We start from the raw sequence: 15,072 nt of genomic DNA on the forward strand, positions 1-15,072 counted from the left end.
CCCACCCAGAGGTAGCCCCAAGACAAACTGACCAGGGCTGAGTGACCAGTTACAGAAGGCAGTTCCCCTGCTCCCTGACACTAGCAAACCAGGAGTGAGAGACCCCCAAACCCCATTCACTCCCTGCGCACACAGAGCACAGAGATGTTTACCTACTAATTCACTGGATTATTCTAGAAGGACTAGTCGAAAGAGACCTGGAGGGGGAGGCGTGGGGGAAGGAGGCTGACCTCGTAGGCTCTCTGGGACCAGGTCAGGACATCGTCCCCCACTCTCACCTTTCCCCAGCTCAGACGTGGAGACACGCCTGGTGTCTCTCAGCTCTGCATGGGACTTCAACACTGGCCACTGGGGGCGATCGACATCCCGGTCCTCTCCACGCCTCGGACCTGGGGCTTCCTACTCACCTGTCATGAGACTGGCTCTCGGATGCTCATCCCCCGCCCTGAGACGGGGCCCCCAAAGTCGCTCATGAACACAGGACACCTCAGTGGCTCTTGGCATGTAGGGCAGCCTAGGACTCTGAGAAGCTCTGTGACAGAATCTGAGCTGCAGATCAAAAGGACCTTTTATGTGGGTAAATCACAGCAGGCCATGGTGAATACGGGCCATGGGGAGAACCTGCCATTTTCCGGGAGCAACAGTTTGGATAGGTATGGTCTGTGAACTGTCCCTGCGGCTCAGGAGAAGACACACCCATCTGGCCACAGAGCATGCTCAGAGCTCATCAGATGGGGTTAACACAGAGCACCCCCCCCACTCCCCCTGAACTGCCACCCTTCCTAGACTTCAGGACACCGTTGCCCGCTTTCCTTGCCACTTTCTCACAGTTCCTCGTGACTCTGAGCTTGGAAACGCGGGCTGCCCAGGACTCTCCTCGGATGCTCCTGAGGGCACAGGTGGGCGGTGGGAGTAGAACACTGCCAGCCTCTTGGGACAACACCCTTCACTCAATGTGCACAAATGAATTCGGAATGGGTGAAAGATGGACATGAAAGCTAAAGCTATACGGCGCATAATAGAACAAAGTTTAGAAGAAAAGACGTAAATCTTCTTAAGCTCCACTTGGGAAATGGTTTTGAGATGTTCCTTTAAACCACGGGGGCCCAGGGGCCATCGAGAGCAGCGGGCTGGAGCCCACGCGTTGCATGGATGGGACCCTGAGTTTGATCTGTGGCACCACAACCCTAACGCGCCCCCCTTCAAGCACCACCAGGGGTAGCGCCACAGTGGCCCTGAGCCCTGTTGACCCCCAGCACTGACCCAGAAGGTCCAGTTGGCCAAGTACCACCAGAACTGACCTACTCCTTGCTTGGGAGCCCTCTAAAAGCATAGCCACAAAAGCAAATAGCCACGGGAAGAAAATAGCTATAAGAAGGAATAAATCACTTTAAGTTCAGAACTTCAGTGCCTCAAAGGACACCATTGAGAACAGGCAAAGATAACCTACAAGCAGGCTAGATCTTCGTAAATGATCCCTCAGATAAGGGAAGTGCTACTAGACTCTCTAGAGAACACTCTGGAATCAGCTATGAAAAGACATAACATGCCGGAAAGATGGGCATGGGATTTGCAGACATTTCTCTGGAGAGGGAAAAAAAAAAAGATGTACAAAGGACCAGAAGCAACCACTGACCTCATCAGGCATCAGGTGACACAAAGCCCGGGACCTCTTGTCATGCTGACAAGGATGAACCTGACCAAGAAGACGGGTGACACTACACGCTGGCTGGTTGTAAGGTTTGCTCGGTGGTGGCCGAATGGTGGCCGCTGATGAAATAGTGACATTCCCAGAATCAAAGACCACCAGCGAAAGACAGGACTGATGGCCCACCTGGACAGGAAGCTAAGAGGCCGCATTCCGTGCTTCCTCACATGAAACCGCTCCAGGTAACATAAGATCAGATCATGTGCACCAGTTCCACTAGTCATTCTCTTTTCCCGTCCAAGACAACTTAAACTACCACTTAATCTCGCCCAGAGTGCAGCTCTACTCCAGTCTCAGAGGTTGTGGGGGTCCCCGCATGAGAGCACACCCCAATAAACTTCTACTTCTTCACCTTGACTGTCTCTGTTCGTCTCTCTGCGTCAGGTGAGGTCGCCAACCTATCACTGGTGAGGATGTGGAGACCTCAGAACCCCCAGATCCAGAGTAGAATGAAAAATGCTGCAGATGCTTTGGGTGGAGGGGTCTGTGACAGGTGAGGCTGGGGTTAACACCAGATGCCGCAAAGCCACTCCTAAGTGCATACTCAGAAGAAGTGCAAATAACTCATCTGCACCAAGACCGGCCCTAGGAACATCACTCCCAACAGCCCAGAGTGGAAAACAATGGAAATGTCCTTCACAAATGTGATCTAGCCAGACCGTCATTCCACAGTCAAAGGAAGCGACACTCGAATCTTTGCTACACCAGGGTTGGGCCTCACCGGCTGACCTCCCAGGGGTGACTGAGTCTGCAGGCTTCCAGGCTAGGCACTGCCCGGACAAGGCAAACCTCAGGAGACACACAGCACCTGGTTATGTGTTGTGGGGTGGAGGCTCTGGAGAGCAACGGATGGTGATGGCCGAGGGGAAGAGGGTTTCCTCATGGGGCCAGGAGCCTGTGGGGAGGGCAGCGACCAGCCGGGTGGTCTTCTAGACTCACTGAAGGGATGCTTGACCTGAGTGGACTGCTTGGTCTGCGAATTAAGTTGTTGTTGAAAGGGGGAACTGACTGCCCTCTGGGTCTTCAAGTGGCAAGAGGCTCTAGAACTGCCAGTTCAGAGCCATGTGAAGAGACGGGGATGGAGTCTCTGAGGCCAAAGCTGGTCTTTTAGATCCACACAGAGGGGTTCAGACATCTTGTATGGCCTCAGAGCAGATTCTGTCCTCCTATCTGGATGGCGCAAAGCCTCCCACTCCCAACATCTCCTACTCATTCTTCTTCCCAGGGATGCTGCCCCATCACCACCACCACTCCATGGTGCCCTTCTAGAACCTTCTGGCACTCCCACTTGGAGCTGCATATCTGTTCACAACTGCATTACAACTGCAGGCCTTCCTCCCTAATTCCACCAAGGGACTTTCTTGGCTTCCAGGTGCCAGGGCCCCCCACCCCAGAGCTTAATGGGGTGCCTGGCACTTCAGAGGCCCTGGGGAAGTGTTTTCTGGGATGAATGAGAGAATGAGCCTCTCTGTCAGAGCCTGTGGGGTGGAGGCAGACCCTTCCGAGGAGCCTTCACTGTGGGGACCAAGACATCCCACGGGGACGGGGGGAGGAAGGAGCCCCTGGGGGGGGGGAAGGGCTTGCTCTTTTGTCCGCTTTAAGATCCCGGGAGTCCACGTGTTCTGGATAAATGCCGAGAGGCAGAGAAGCTGTCTCAGTCCCATGTCTCTGAGCACCAGCTCCCATCAGCGTTCTCTGGATGGCGGCCCTGGGCTTTTCCGTTAGCGAGACCAACACTCGTGGGGAAGAAGGGATTATGTGAGGCCTTTTTGAACCCTGAGCCAGTGGTCATAGCTCTCGCCTGATCAGGGCCAGGTGGTGTGTTACACACTCCATGCATGTCCCCTTCTCCTAACCTCCACAAGACACGCAGGCCCATCACTCAGGGGAACTCTGCGGTACCTTCCCCCGACTGCAAACCAGCAAACAGCCATGAGGGTCTCCCATGAACTGGGCTGTCTGTCACCCACAGCTGCTGGGCAGAGCCAGGCTGGGTCCCTGCCCGACACCTGCCCCACAAGCACCCCAGGCTGCTGGGGGGCTGCTCATGGCCACTTTGAAGGCACAGCACCTCCTCCTGCTGGTACGGGCGCCGTCTGTGCTGGTGCCACCGCCACCGAGTGCGCGCCACCAGCCCTGCCAGAGCCGGGCTCACCACCTCTGCTGCCGCTGCATCCACGCCATCCGCCCGGGCTCATGCATGGCGTCGGCCCTGCGGGGGCCACAGGCAGATGAGGGAGAACTAGAGCTTGTGGGCAAGGCCACTTCTGGGGGAGAAGACTTGGGGGGCTCATTCCAAGGGGCTCCCAGAAAGCTTTGGCCCCAGAGAGCCCGTTTCCACCACTTTCCGGCCTTTGGGGTGGGCCAGGCATCTCGGCGCTGCTCCTTGGGGACTCTAAGATCCACCAAGACCCCTGGTGGTGGACCAGCCTCACTCTGGACCTGAGCGCAGTGCAATTCGGGTCTCGTTCCTCAGAGGTGTTGTGACGCTGCTGCTTTATTCCTCGCAGGCCATGAGTCCCTTCTGGCATGGGGCCGGGGTGTAGGTGGGAGGGAGGGAACATAGCACAGAGCCGGAAGGAGACTCAGACACATTTCAAAGGGGGAGGCCCACCTCCAGGGGGGGCTGGAGGGCACTGGAGCTGTTTTCCTGGGCATTTCCAACCAGCTGTGGTTCTTGGTCAAGTGACTTGCAATTCCAGGCGGAAGAGGGGCGTCTTTCCAGAAGTGCTTCTGCACGTGCTTCCAGAATGATGGCCCACTTGTAGACAGGCACGAGGAACACCGCTGGGCATGGCCAGTCACCAGAAAAGGTGGCCCTCAGGGCCCCACCCTTCCTCACCTTCCAGAATGCCTTTCTTGGAGAGTACCTGGGAACCCGGGCTGCCCCAGGCAGGCTGAAGCAGACACAGTCATGAGGCGGTTCAGTGCCCCGAGCCCATGCTTTGCAGTAAGAGGGGGGGTAGGGTCACTGGCCACCAAGATAGGGCCCCCTACATGCTCCACAGAGTCCAGTACTAAGCAGAGACACAGAACCCTCTCATTCAAGCTCCCGCGACTTTCAAGATGCTGACCACAGAGCATGCAGTCAACTGAGGGGACTGCATACCCACGGTGGTCTCTTGGGGCCACCTGCTGTGCCCTTGGTGGCCTCGGGTGGGTTATGGGCACTGCCAGACCATGATCAGGCAGTTATTCTTACACACAATCACCTGCTCCTGGTCTCACGGAAGAAGAACACTTTACAAAATGACCGAAGGCTTATACCCAAAGACTTCAAAAATGCCCCAGCCTGGGCTGGAGTGATAATATGGTGGGGGGGGGGGGGAGTTTTCCTTGCAAGTGGTCAACCCAGGTTTGATTCCCAGCATCCCATAGGGTCCCCCAAGCACCACTAGGAGTAATTCCTGAGTGTGAGCCAGGAGTAACCCGTGAGCATTGCCAGGTGTGACTCCAAAAGAAAAAATTATTAAAAAAATGTGAAACCCACAAAAAACGCCCTGGCCCTTGCAATGAGACCCAGGAAGTGCTGGTACAGAGCATGAGAAACCCCTTCTTCATTATTCCCTCACTTCCCTCCAGGCCCATACATCCTGAGAGGGGGAGGAATGGCTGGAAGGGACAGTGAGGTGGCCGGCCACAGCAGGGCAGGAAAGGGACCCCCGCCTTCAAGGCTTCTGTGGGTCTCGAATGATGGATGGGTCCAGTAGGGCCCCAGGGGAAGGTTCCGGAAGGATGTGGAGAGCAAAAGCGGGCAGAAGACGGTCAGTGGGCTGGGGGCAGCGTATATTCGAGGTTAGCGAATCACTCCAGGGGAGCGCAGTCAGAGCCAGCAGCACTCATGGTACCAGAGCGGACTTTAAGAACACCTCATGGCTACCACGCTCCAGGGTGAAATACAGCCTGACCCGCAACCTGTCAACGCCGCAGATGGTACGTGAGTGACTCGTGAACCTTCCACCTGGCCTGTCTGTGCCACGGAGCTCCCTGGCTGCAGCCAGGCCCGGGTTTCCTGCTCAGGCTGTGCGCACGCACACTGCCGGCCAGTCCCCCGCCCTTCCCACAGGGCATTGCAGAGTGGTGAGAGTCCCAGATGTCCACTGCTTCAAGGCCCTCCTCCTTTCTGGCACCTTCCCCCTCAGGCGTTGTTCATAGACCAAACCCGGCTGGGTGCCGGCCACGCCTCACCCCCTCACTCTGCAACAGCTACACCCCTGAATTCCAGGCGCTGGGTCTGCTGCCCCCACCACCGGGGGCATGAACCGCTCAGCAGGACTGGTGCCTGCTCCAGCCGGACTCAAGGAGGAGGGGGTGGTGCGGAGATGCTCCAGGCCCGTCTGGGGTCCCAGTTCAAATTCTGGACCCACAAACGTCTTGCGGTCATGGGGCTGCCCCTGGGTGTGGCAGGTACCCGTTGCAGGGGCACCTGGATGCCAAGGTTGTCCCGGGTTGTGAAGACAAGAAGAGACAAAGAGCAGTGGGAAACAAAAGGCAAAAGGAGAGAACCATACCAGCCCCTCATCTGCTACTCCAACGGGGCATGCAATTCAGGGTCAACTGAGGTCTTCCAAGAGCCTTCCAGAAACAAAGCAAGCACGAGAAGGTGGGGACACGCTACCAATCCCGCCTCGTTTTTCAGATAATCATTTCTCTCCTGGAAAAAAGAAACCAACTCAAACAACACATTATTTATTGAGCACCTACTATGTGACAAGAGCTTGATTTTTTTCAAGGGCACCACCGGGGATTTCTTTTCCTCAACCGTCCTTTCTTCTTCAAAAGTAGTTAAAGCATTGCCCAGGATGCTTAAGCAACATGTTAACTGAAGGTTAATATTCTTTTCCCCTCGAAGCATTTAAGATTATTTTGAAGGAACATCTTTAGAAGCAAAAGCCAGATGGCTGTGCAGTTTTTTATATAATATATATTATGTAAATATATGTAATATAATATATAATATATAATTATATATTATATATGTATACATATACATATATAAAACATTTGGCTTTTTTTCTTTGTTTTCTTTCTACTATTATTTTCTACCAGAAACTTTCCTCTTCTTTTTCTACTTTCTGATTTTTAGGGAGAAAAAAAAATCTAGCATCTGGAGTCTGAGACCACTTGAAGTCGGGCTAGGGACTGCTAATGACCTCCCAGAGATAACCCAAAGCGCTGATTTAGCAAAGCCCATTCTTGACCTTGACACAGACAAGACAGGCCCCAGGGAAGGACTTGCCAGGGAACAGCTCCAGAGAAAGGATCATAGAAGCGCTGGGAGCCCACGAGGCGCCCTCCCCGCATTCAGCAAACACCTGGCTAAGTTGGAAAACATGACCGCACCACCCTTCCTACTGGCTCCGATTGAAGCTGTCAGCTCTCGGCTTGTCACCAGTTGCACTGGGAGGCCCCGGGCAGCCACAAGAGCCCTAATTAGGCAGAAATGACACTTCTACAACTGACCTGCCAGGACCTTTGGCAAACCATTTAACATCATTAGTTAACATTTTTTAAAAAGTGTGAATGTAAATGAACAGCCAGTGGCTTTCAATGGAGTTTGTCGGTGGCATGCCCCCCCCCCCCCTCGTCTCCGTCTCCCGTCTTTCTCTCTGCATGAATAGCCCGCTTGTTTTCCCCAGAATTCGAGGGAGGTGCAGGGGAAGGAGGAGGAAGAAGACTGGTCCTCCATGAGGGGAGACATGTTAGGGCCGAAACGAGCTCAGAGGAGCAGACGGGCATCTCCGCCTTCCCGTGAAGGGATCCCCAGTCCTCATCACACGCTGGTGGGCTGGCCAGGGGGGGTGACTCCTGGGAGGTGAGCTGTGCTCGCGAGCATCGCAGAGACCATACCAGGCTCTGCTTAGCTGGGCGAGATGTTCATCCCCTGACTCAAGGGCCCTCAGAGATGGATCCAGAATCCCGTAATTAAGCCAACATCGCAGCGTTGCAGGGAAGTGATTCATGAGATTCTCTTGATTTCCCAGGGCACACGAACACCCTATTTTCATTCTACCGCGCATGCAGTGAACTGCATGTACTGTAGCATTAAGGGGGGAAAGATATTCTTTTAAAAATGAGAATACTCAACTTAAAACATTTTTTGTTGTCGTCCAAAGGGCTGAAGAGCAGATCTTGCATGTGGGATCCCCGGATTGGATCCCCTATTACACATGATCCCCATGCAAGCTCTGCTGGGAGTAGCCCCTGAGTCCAAGTCCATATGGGGCCCCCAAACGTTTGAGTAACAAAAAAAAAATGCGACGGACCATCTGCACCTTCCATGAGTCATCTTTAGACTGGCAGAGCATCTGGTGAAAAAGTGGACACGGTGGGGGGGGGGGGGCGGTTGCTGCTCCCTCTCTCTCTCTCCCCTCTCTCCACTGCTCCACGACAGAGAACCCGCCTGCACACACAGGCCTGGAGGCTGAGGCGAGACGAGCCAGCTTGCAGACTGGTGCTGAGCTGGGCTGGACAGGGAGGCCCGGCCGGGCGGAGGCTGGCTTCATACTTACACGTATCGGGGTGGTTCCTACCTGTGGCGGCTATTTCCCACTTTGAATCACACTTCATTTTGCTCTTGGCTGTGCACCCACAGAATCCGTACACACCGACACTCTCCATCTGTGGGAGGGAGGAGAGAGTGTCCGCTGTGAAGAGGTCACGTGCTCTCTGGGTTCCCACCTTGCCCCCATGGGTGGCGCCAGTTGGAAGTGGCCAGCAGCACTCTGAGGCGGGGGGGAGGGGTGGAAGGAGAGAGACTGGGGGGGTCTGCTGAGGAAGGGGCTCCTGGCTGGGCTGGGGCCCTGGGCACTTACCACCTACTCGCTGTATGGTCTGGGGCAGGGTGCTTAGCCCCCCAATCTCAGATGCTTTCGTCTGTAAGCCAGAGATAACGCCTTACTACTTCAAGGGAGAAAAAAAAAAGGTAAGTGGACATATCACGACAACTGGAAATCCCTGCTCAGATGTGCGGAGTGACCAGCCCTCTGGAAGCTGCCAGGTCTGAGGAACTGCACCAGACTCTCATCTGCCATGAGTCCCAGAGAGAGGAAATGCAGAGTCCTGTTCCGGTTCCCCCGGGGTGCTGGAGTAAGCCACCAGCCCCCCCAACAGCATCCCCGGTCCCTCCCAGGCCCCAGTCCTCCGAGTCTGTTTATTCTCAAAAGGCCTGGGAGGATCTCAAAGAAAACTGTTTGGGGACCTTGGGGAGTCACCACTTGGTACCCTCAGGAAGATGGGGTAGCCTGTCTGGGCCATGTGGGGGTGGGGGGGAGGTTGCTGGGGGCTGGACACAGTAAGGGTCACCAAGTTGAGATGCTGTGTGCGTGGCAGTCCCCGTGGGCCTGAGCTGGGACAGTTGGGACACCCATATGCTGGAGGCAGCACCTTCCCTGCACAGGCCGCCCTGAGCGAATTCCACTTGGCCCTGAATTCAAGAGCAACCCAAGTGATGGGGGGGCAGGGGATGGTGAGGAGGAGGGTTGCAGGAGAGAGGGCAGAGGTAAGCCATCTGCGTTTGGGGCAGAAAGAGTGGAAATACCAGGCCCGATCCTTAATAACAGTAAATGGGACAGGGTGGGGGGTGGGGGTTGGGGGAGGTGGGAGGAGGTGGGGGGGGGAGCAGCGCTCTGCCGGCTCCTGATGGAACATTTAGTGCTTTTAAGCTAAATACCTCCGCATATTAAGCAAATAGAGAAAAGCCAGCTAGAAGATGTCAGCAAATTGAAGCGGGGCGACGCAGGGGGAAAGCCGATAGGAGGTGTCTGGCTTTGACCCCCTTTCCCATCGCACGTCCAGTCCGCCCGGCTTGTTTAGTATTGCTTCTCCTCTCCAGCTGCGGAGCTTATTGAAAAGCTCTCGCTCCCTGCCTGGTTTTGGCACATTTTCTGCAGGTGCCTCCTACTGCGGCCACAATGGGCTGCCAGGGAGGTTCAGACCTGTCAACAGCTCCCGGGAAGGGGGGGTGGGGGGTGGGCGGCGCTGTCTTAAAGGGCCAGTGACAGGATGTGCAATCTACCTGCTGATGTCGGGGGTTCCTTCTCTTACCCCCGCCAAGCCCCCACCCAGCACCCCCCCAACCCACCCGCCACCCCTGCGCTCCCTTTCTCCCTTTAATGATTTAACTTGATCGCTTTGGGTCCTTTCTGGAAGGGGAATTGCTCCATTGATCATATAAAGTAATTGCCTGTAAAAACATTGCTCTCCAACGACTACTCCTCCGTTCCCGGCTGAAAATGTCACGGCAATTGAACAGCTCTTAGCCAGGTTCAGGAAGGCGGCCCCTTAAGAGAAGCCTCTTTCTCAGGTCTCCCGGTACCTGGGCATCCCCGTGGGGACGTGCTAGGTGTGATGGAGGAGTCCCCGCTTTCCAGAGGCAGAGGAGGACTTTTTATGTGAGGTTGGGGACCCCCCCTTCACATCTAAAATGGGACTGATCCCTTCAGGGCAGAGAAACTTCTATCACCCAGACCTTTCTTGACTCCAGTTCCTGGGGACCCAGAGAAACCGGTGAGGGAGGTCTCCCTTTCATCTCAGTAGCAGCAGCCTTCTTTTGTCTCTGGGAAGCAAGGTCTGGGGTTTGGAGCAGGGGGGGTACATTTCGGTCTGTCTGGCTGTATAGATGCGTCCCTGGGCTGCGGTGATGGCCGGCCGCAGGGACATACTGCAGAAGGACCTGGCCATGCACTCCCAGAATCTCCGGTGGATCCCTGATTAGTTCTTGGGGGTGTGTCACTGTGTGTGTGTGTGGGGGGGGGGTGTACCTGGGGAGGAAGCAGTGTGGCAGTTGTGGACAGTGTAGGGTACTGAGGGCAACCACCCAGTCACTGAGACAGTGGACAGCCCGTGCCTGTCAGGGAGTAAGTGCAACTCTCCCTGCTTAACTGGTGGGACCCCCATTCCCTCATCGAGTCTGCACAGAGCCTGCGGTCCCTCCCGGGAGAGCACTGGCTGAGGATGAAGCCAGAGTACTGAGGCATGGCTATCTGTGGACCTTTAAAAAACAGAGGCAAAGGCAAAGACACCTGCTGACACCCTTTAATGCAGAAAAAAGTGGCCTACAGACCTTGCGCAAGGGCCTGGGACAAGTTTCTCTTGCCTACAGCACCTTTTTCTGGGGGATTGAAGGACTTGGGGTTTTGCTCTTGATTTTTCTGTCCCCGTGAGTTCGAATGCACACACCATGCAGTTAGAGTCTCACACAGACCAGTCCTCGAACCCCTCTCCAAGACAGACACTGCTTCCCTGTCCGGACCCTCCGACGGGAAGGGAATGAAATGATTATTTCTTCTGACACCCAAGGGAGATGCCAGCACTTTCCCCAGTGGGAGACGCGGGGGTTTCTCCGAGCGGCTTAGGTGGAGGTAGGGGGCTTACACCTTCCTCTCAGGGGACAAGGAGACAAGGGAGTGAAATGAGGCCCAGAGTCGCCCTGGCTCTGTGGTTTTCTGATCTAGAAAAATGATCCAGGAAGGAGCCAGAGCAACAGCACAGCGGGTAGGGCACTTGCCTTGTACGCGGCTGACCCAGGTTCAATCCCCGGCATCCCGTATGGTCCCCCAAGCACCACCAGGGGTAATTCCTGAGTGCAGAGCCAAGAGTAACCCTTGAGCATCACTGGGTGTGACCCAAAAAGAAAAGAAAAAAAAAGATTGAGGCAGAGGCTTGGGGAAACCACTGGTGCTCACAGGTGCCAGAGGAAAGAGCAGAAGTGGCCCAGACATTGGCAGTCGGGCCAGGAGAAGTGGGCAAGGGTGGCAGGGTGGGACCCCCTGGAGCAGCACCTCTGGGGAGGAGCTCGCTGGAAGGAAACTTGAGGGGGACAGGCTGTAGGCTCAGCCAGTGTCTCTGCGTTAACTCCCTGATGACGGGGTGCAGGTACATTGGTGCCACCTCACGGGCTGGGGTGGGGGACACGGCCACAAGCCAGTGGTCGGGATGAGCACATGGGCAGATGGCACAGTGCATTTCCAGGCCATCCCCGAGCTTTTCTGCACACGTGGCAGAGGCCTGAACGGGACCCCAAGTGTCACACAACCACATGGGGGTGACCTGTGGGCAGCCCTCCTGGGGTTCTGCTCAGCATGGGAGAGAAAACACCTGCCAGCCAAGGTGGAATCTGCCCTGGTGTCATGTTCACTGGCACTTTCACTTTCACCCCAGTGGAATTTGGGAGGCTGTTGCACACACACTCAAGGACATGTTATTTAACAATGCAAATTTGTTTTTGTTTTCATTTGGGGGCCATACCCGGCAGTGCTCAGCGATCACTCCTGCGTGCTCAGGGGACCCTATGGGATCGCACCCGGGACAGCCGCGTACTAAGCAAGCACCCTATCTGCTGCACTATCTCTCCGGCCTAAAGAGATTTTAGAAAGTAGATGGAAAGGCTCTCAGGGCTTCGTCTTTGCGCACCTAACGATGACACACAGCCAGAGGAAAAACTGGACAGTGCAGCCCTGGCCTGGGCCACCGGGGATTGTTCTGATGGGTGACAGCTTGTTCTGAAAGATGGCAGTCGGATCGGGAGAGTTGTTCAACTGGGTTTTGTGTGCCCCTGGCAGTGCTCTAGGAGACAGTATGGAGGGTGGTGAGGATCGAACCCAAGGCTCCTGCATGCAAAGCCCGTGCTCCGTGCTTTGAGCCATCTCTCCAGTCCCTTGGCAAGTCAGACTCATACATATAGGTGGGCAATGGAATATCCTGGATATTTTGATCCGGAAACTATGCAAGTGCTTACACTTCTCTCCCACAGCTATCTCGGTGGCTCGAGGCCCACACACGGGAATGCTAAGATCCATTTTAGTTAAAAGATTGACATTTGGCTGACAGGTAATGGGACCCACAGATAAGTATGGATTCCGACATTGGAAAATATTCACTTGAACTTTACAGCTCCTGGATGAAGGTAGGGCCACAGGCTCACGGGAGAAAAGGACCCTGCTAAGCAAGGCCGAGGAGAACGCATGGGAGTCGTAAAGGGACGTTTCAGCAGCAGCCTTTGCGGGAAGCCAGGCACATCTGGGGAGCAGGTTCCGCTCCCCGGTCCCTGGGATGAGAGAGCTTCCACACTTTGATCTATCAGCTTTATCTTCTACAATTCTTTTTTTGTTTTGTTTTGTTTTTGCTTTTTGGGTCACACCTGGCAATGCACAGGGATTATTCCTGGCTCATGCACGTAGGAATTAACTCCTGGTGGTGCTTGGGGGACCATATGGGATGGTGGGAATCGAACCTGGGTCGGCCGCGTGCAAGGCAAATGCCCTACCCACTGTGCTATCGCTCCAGTTACTCTCTTACAATTTTTTTCAAATCACAAGGGCAAAGTTTTCTTCCTTCCAAAAGTTAGGAAATTGGATATTAGTCATCTATCTATACCTATATCCATATCTATAACTATCCATCCAAGGCCAGGCAAAACAAGGGCCAGGAGGTCTGGTCAATGGTTGGAAGCTTGCCACAAGAGTGTCTGGGGGTGAAGGACAGGTAGGATAGAGAAGGAAGCAATGACAATAATAGAAAAGGATCCTTTTAGACAGGACTGAGTGTTGAAAGTAGGTAAAGAGATATATCTGATAACCTTTCAGTATCTGTATTACAAATTGTAAGGCCCAAAAGGAATTAGAGAGAGTGAGAGAGAAAGAGAGAGGAAGATTCACAAATGAATCTCGGAACACAGAAGCTTGCTGCAGAGATGTCTCCAGACTCCAATTATTTAAAATTTTAGAATTCCAGGAGTGCACGGCTACCTTGTTTAACTTTTTTGTTGAGTTACTGTGAGATAGACCCCTACAGACATTTCATACTATTCATAACAAGCAATACAAAATAATAATGATGGTGAGGAGGTGTAATGGTGGTGATATTGGTGAATGTAATCAATTATTGTGATCAACTTTATGAAAATAAAATTTAAAAAATTTTTAGAGAAAGAGAGAGAGAAAAAAATAAGAGAGAGGCGGGGGAGGGAAATGAATGAGGATATTGGTGGTGGGAAATATACAATGGTGAAGGGATGGGTATTGGAACATTATATGACTGAAACCCAATCATGAATAACTTTGTAACTGCGTATAAATAAATTAAAAAATTAAAATTTTAAAATAAAACCTCCCAAGAACAAACGTCAGGAAAGTGTCCAATTGCCCAAGGAGCGACCCCCATGCTCTGTTCTCCAAAGCTTGATGGATAGAGGAGAGTGCCCTTGGCCTCCAGTTCTCTCCTGCCTCTTCTCCACAGTCCATTTTAAAATATCCCACTGAAACAGCCCCAGGTGACTGAGACAAGGGCTGCGGGATGGATACCTACAACAAAACAGCCAAAGTTCAGTTTGGTTTTTTGGGCCAAAGTAAATGAGGCAGGTGGCATGAGACAGAGTCCTGAGGTCTAATTTTGGAGACAACGAAGCCTCACTCATAAACACAGCAGCAGTTGGGATGACCCTCAGGACCACGGTCCAGGCAGAAGCGGGGGTGACAGTCTCTGATCTACCGGCCCTGAGTCTGATGTTGTGAAGTGGGATGGCATTTTCTCCCTTAACATCAAGGTTTGGAAAAGAGCAAAAACAGTTCAAGGAAAGTGCTTCATGAGTCAGAATCACACGGAGGCAAAAGTTGAAATGCTGGTACCAGTGAACGAAACGAACCACCCCACATCATTCATGGTGGTTTCTTTTCCCTTCATACAGCAAATTCTACTTGGTGGTACAGTCTTTGGCAAACACAAATGAAAAGACAGCTTACACTGAATTATTTGCTCTGACGGCAATCCCTTCTCTTTCAGAGTTACAATTGCAAAAGCAGCTACTAATCTTCCAATAGGCTTAGGTGAAAGACAATAAATAAATAAATAAATAACTGTATAGACATTTTAATAAATGTGATGGCTCAGATATTTCCCCAGTTCACACAGGGGAAAAAAATTTCCTTCTAAAACTTGTCCACATACAAATATCCTACTTGAAAAGATTTTGCATGGGCATGCTTGTTCTATAAAACATGGTCTGATGCCTATCCTTACCAAAGAAAGTCTCTGGTTAGGAATTCTCAACATCACCACCGGAAGGTAAATTTCCCCTCGACCCCATCAGCTCTGCTCTACAGAAGGCAGGGTATCAGGGTTAGGCATTCATGGCTCAAGGCAAAGTCACATGTTCACGAAGAAAAAATGAAAGCCAGTTAAGTTGTTGGCATCCTATTGCATCACAAAAGAAATCCACCTGGATGCTAGCTCTTACCAACAGGAAGTCTGTTTTTTTTTTATACCTTAGATGCAGCAGAGATCCTCCTCCAGAAAGTGTAGGAAGCATGGAAGGAGCAGCCTTTGAGATTCCCTGTCCTGGGGGTTGCTGCACCACTTTTTCTCAC

At 53.2% G+C, this 15,072-nt stretch overlaps 1 protein-coding gene across 2 annotated transcripts in view; it reads right to left on the minus strand.

The window, feature by feature from the left end:
- Nucleotides 1-15,072, minus strand: part of HSPA12A (heat shock protein family A (Hsp70) member 12A) — a 129,284-nt gene that overhangs the window by 105,779 nt on the left and 8,433 nt on the right. Inside the window, exons 2-3 of one of the 2 annotated variants that reach the window (XM_056120678.1) lie at nt 8,524-8,584; nt 8,242-8,329 (exon numbers count right to left, since the gene is read on the minus strand). In XM_056120678.1, coding sequence (XP_055976653.1) covers nt 8,242-8,329 — 88 coding nt within the window. In that variant the 5' untranslated portion in view covers nt 8,524-8,584. Of the gene's footprint in view, nt 1-6,219; nt 6,345-8,241; nt 8,330-8,523; nt 8,585-15,072 lie in introns of those variants that run through there. The other variant, XM_056120680.1, reaches the window with a different exon arrangement.

This window comes from Sorex fumeus, unplaced genomic scaffold, assembly GCF_029834395.1.
Source record: "Sorex fumeus unplaced genomic scaffold, SorFum_2.1 ptg000043l, whole genome shotgun sequence".
In the NCBI taxonomy this organism is placed as follows: Eukaryota; Metazoa; Chordata; class Mammalia; order Eulipotyphla; family Soricidae; genus Sorex; species Sorex fumeus.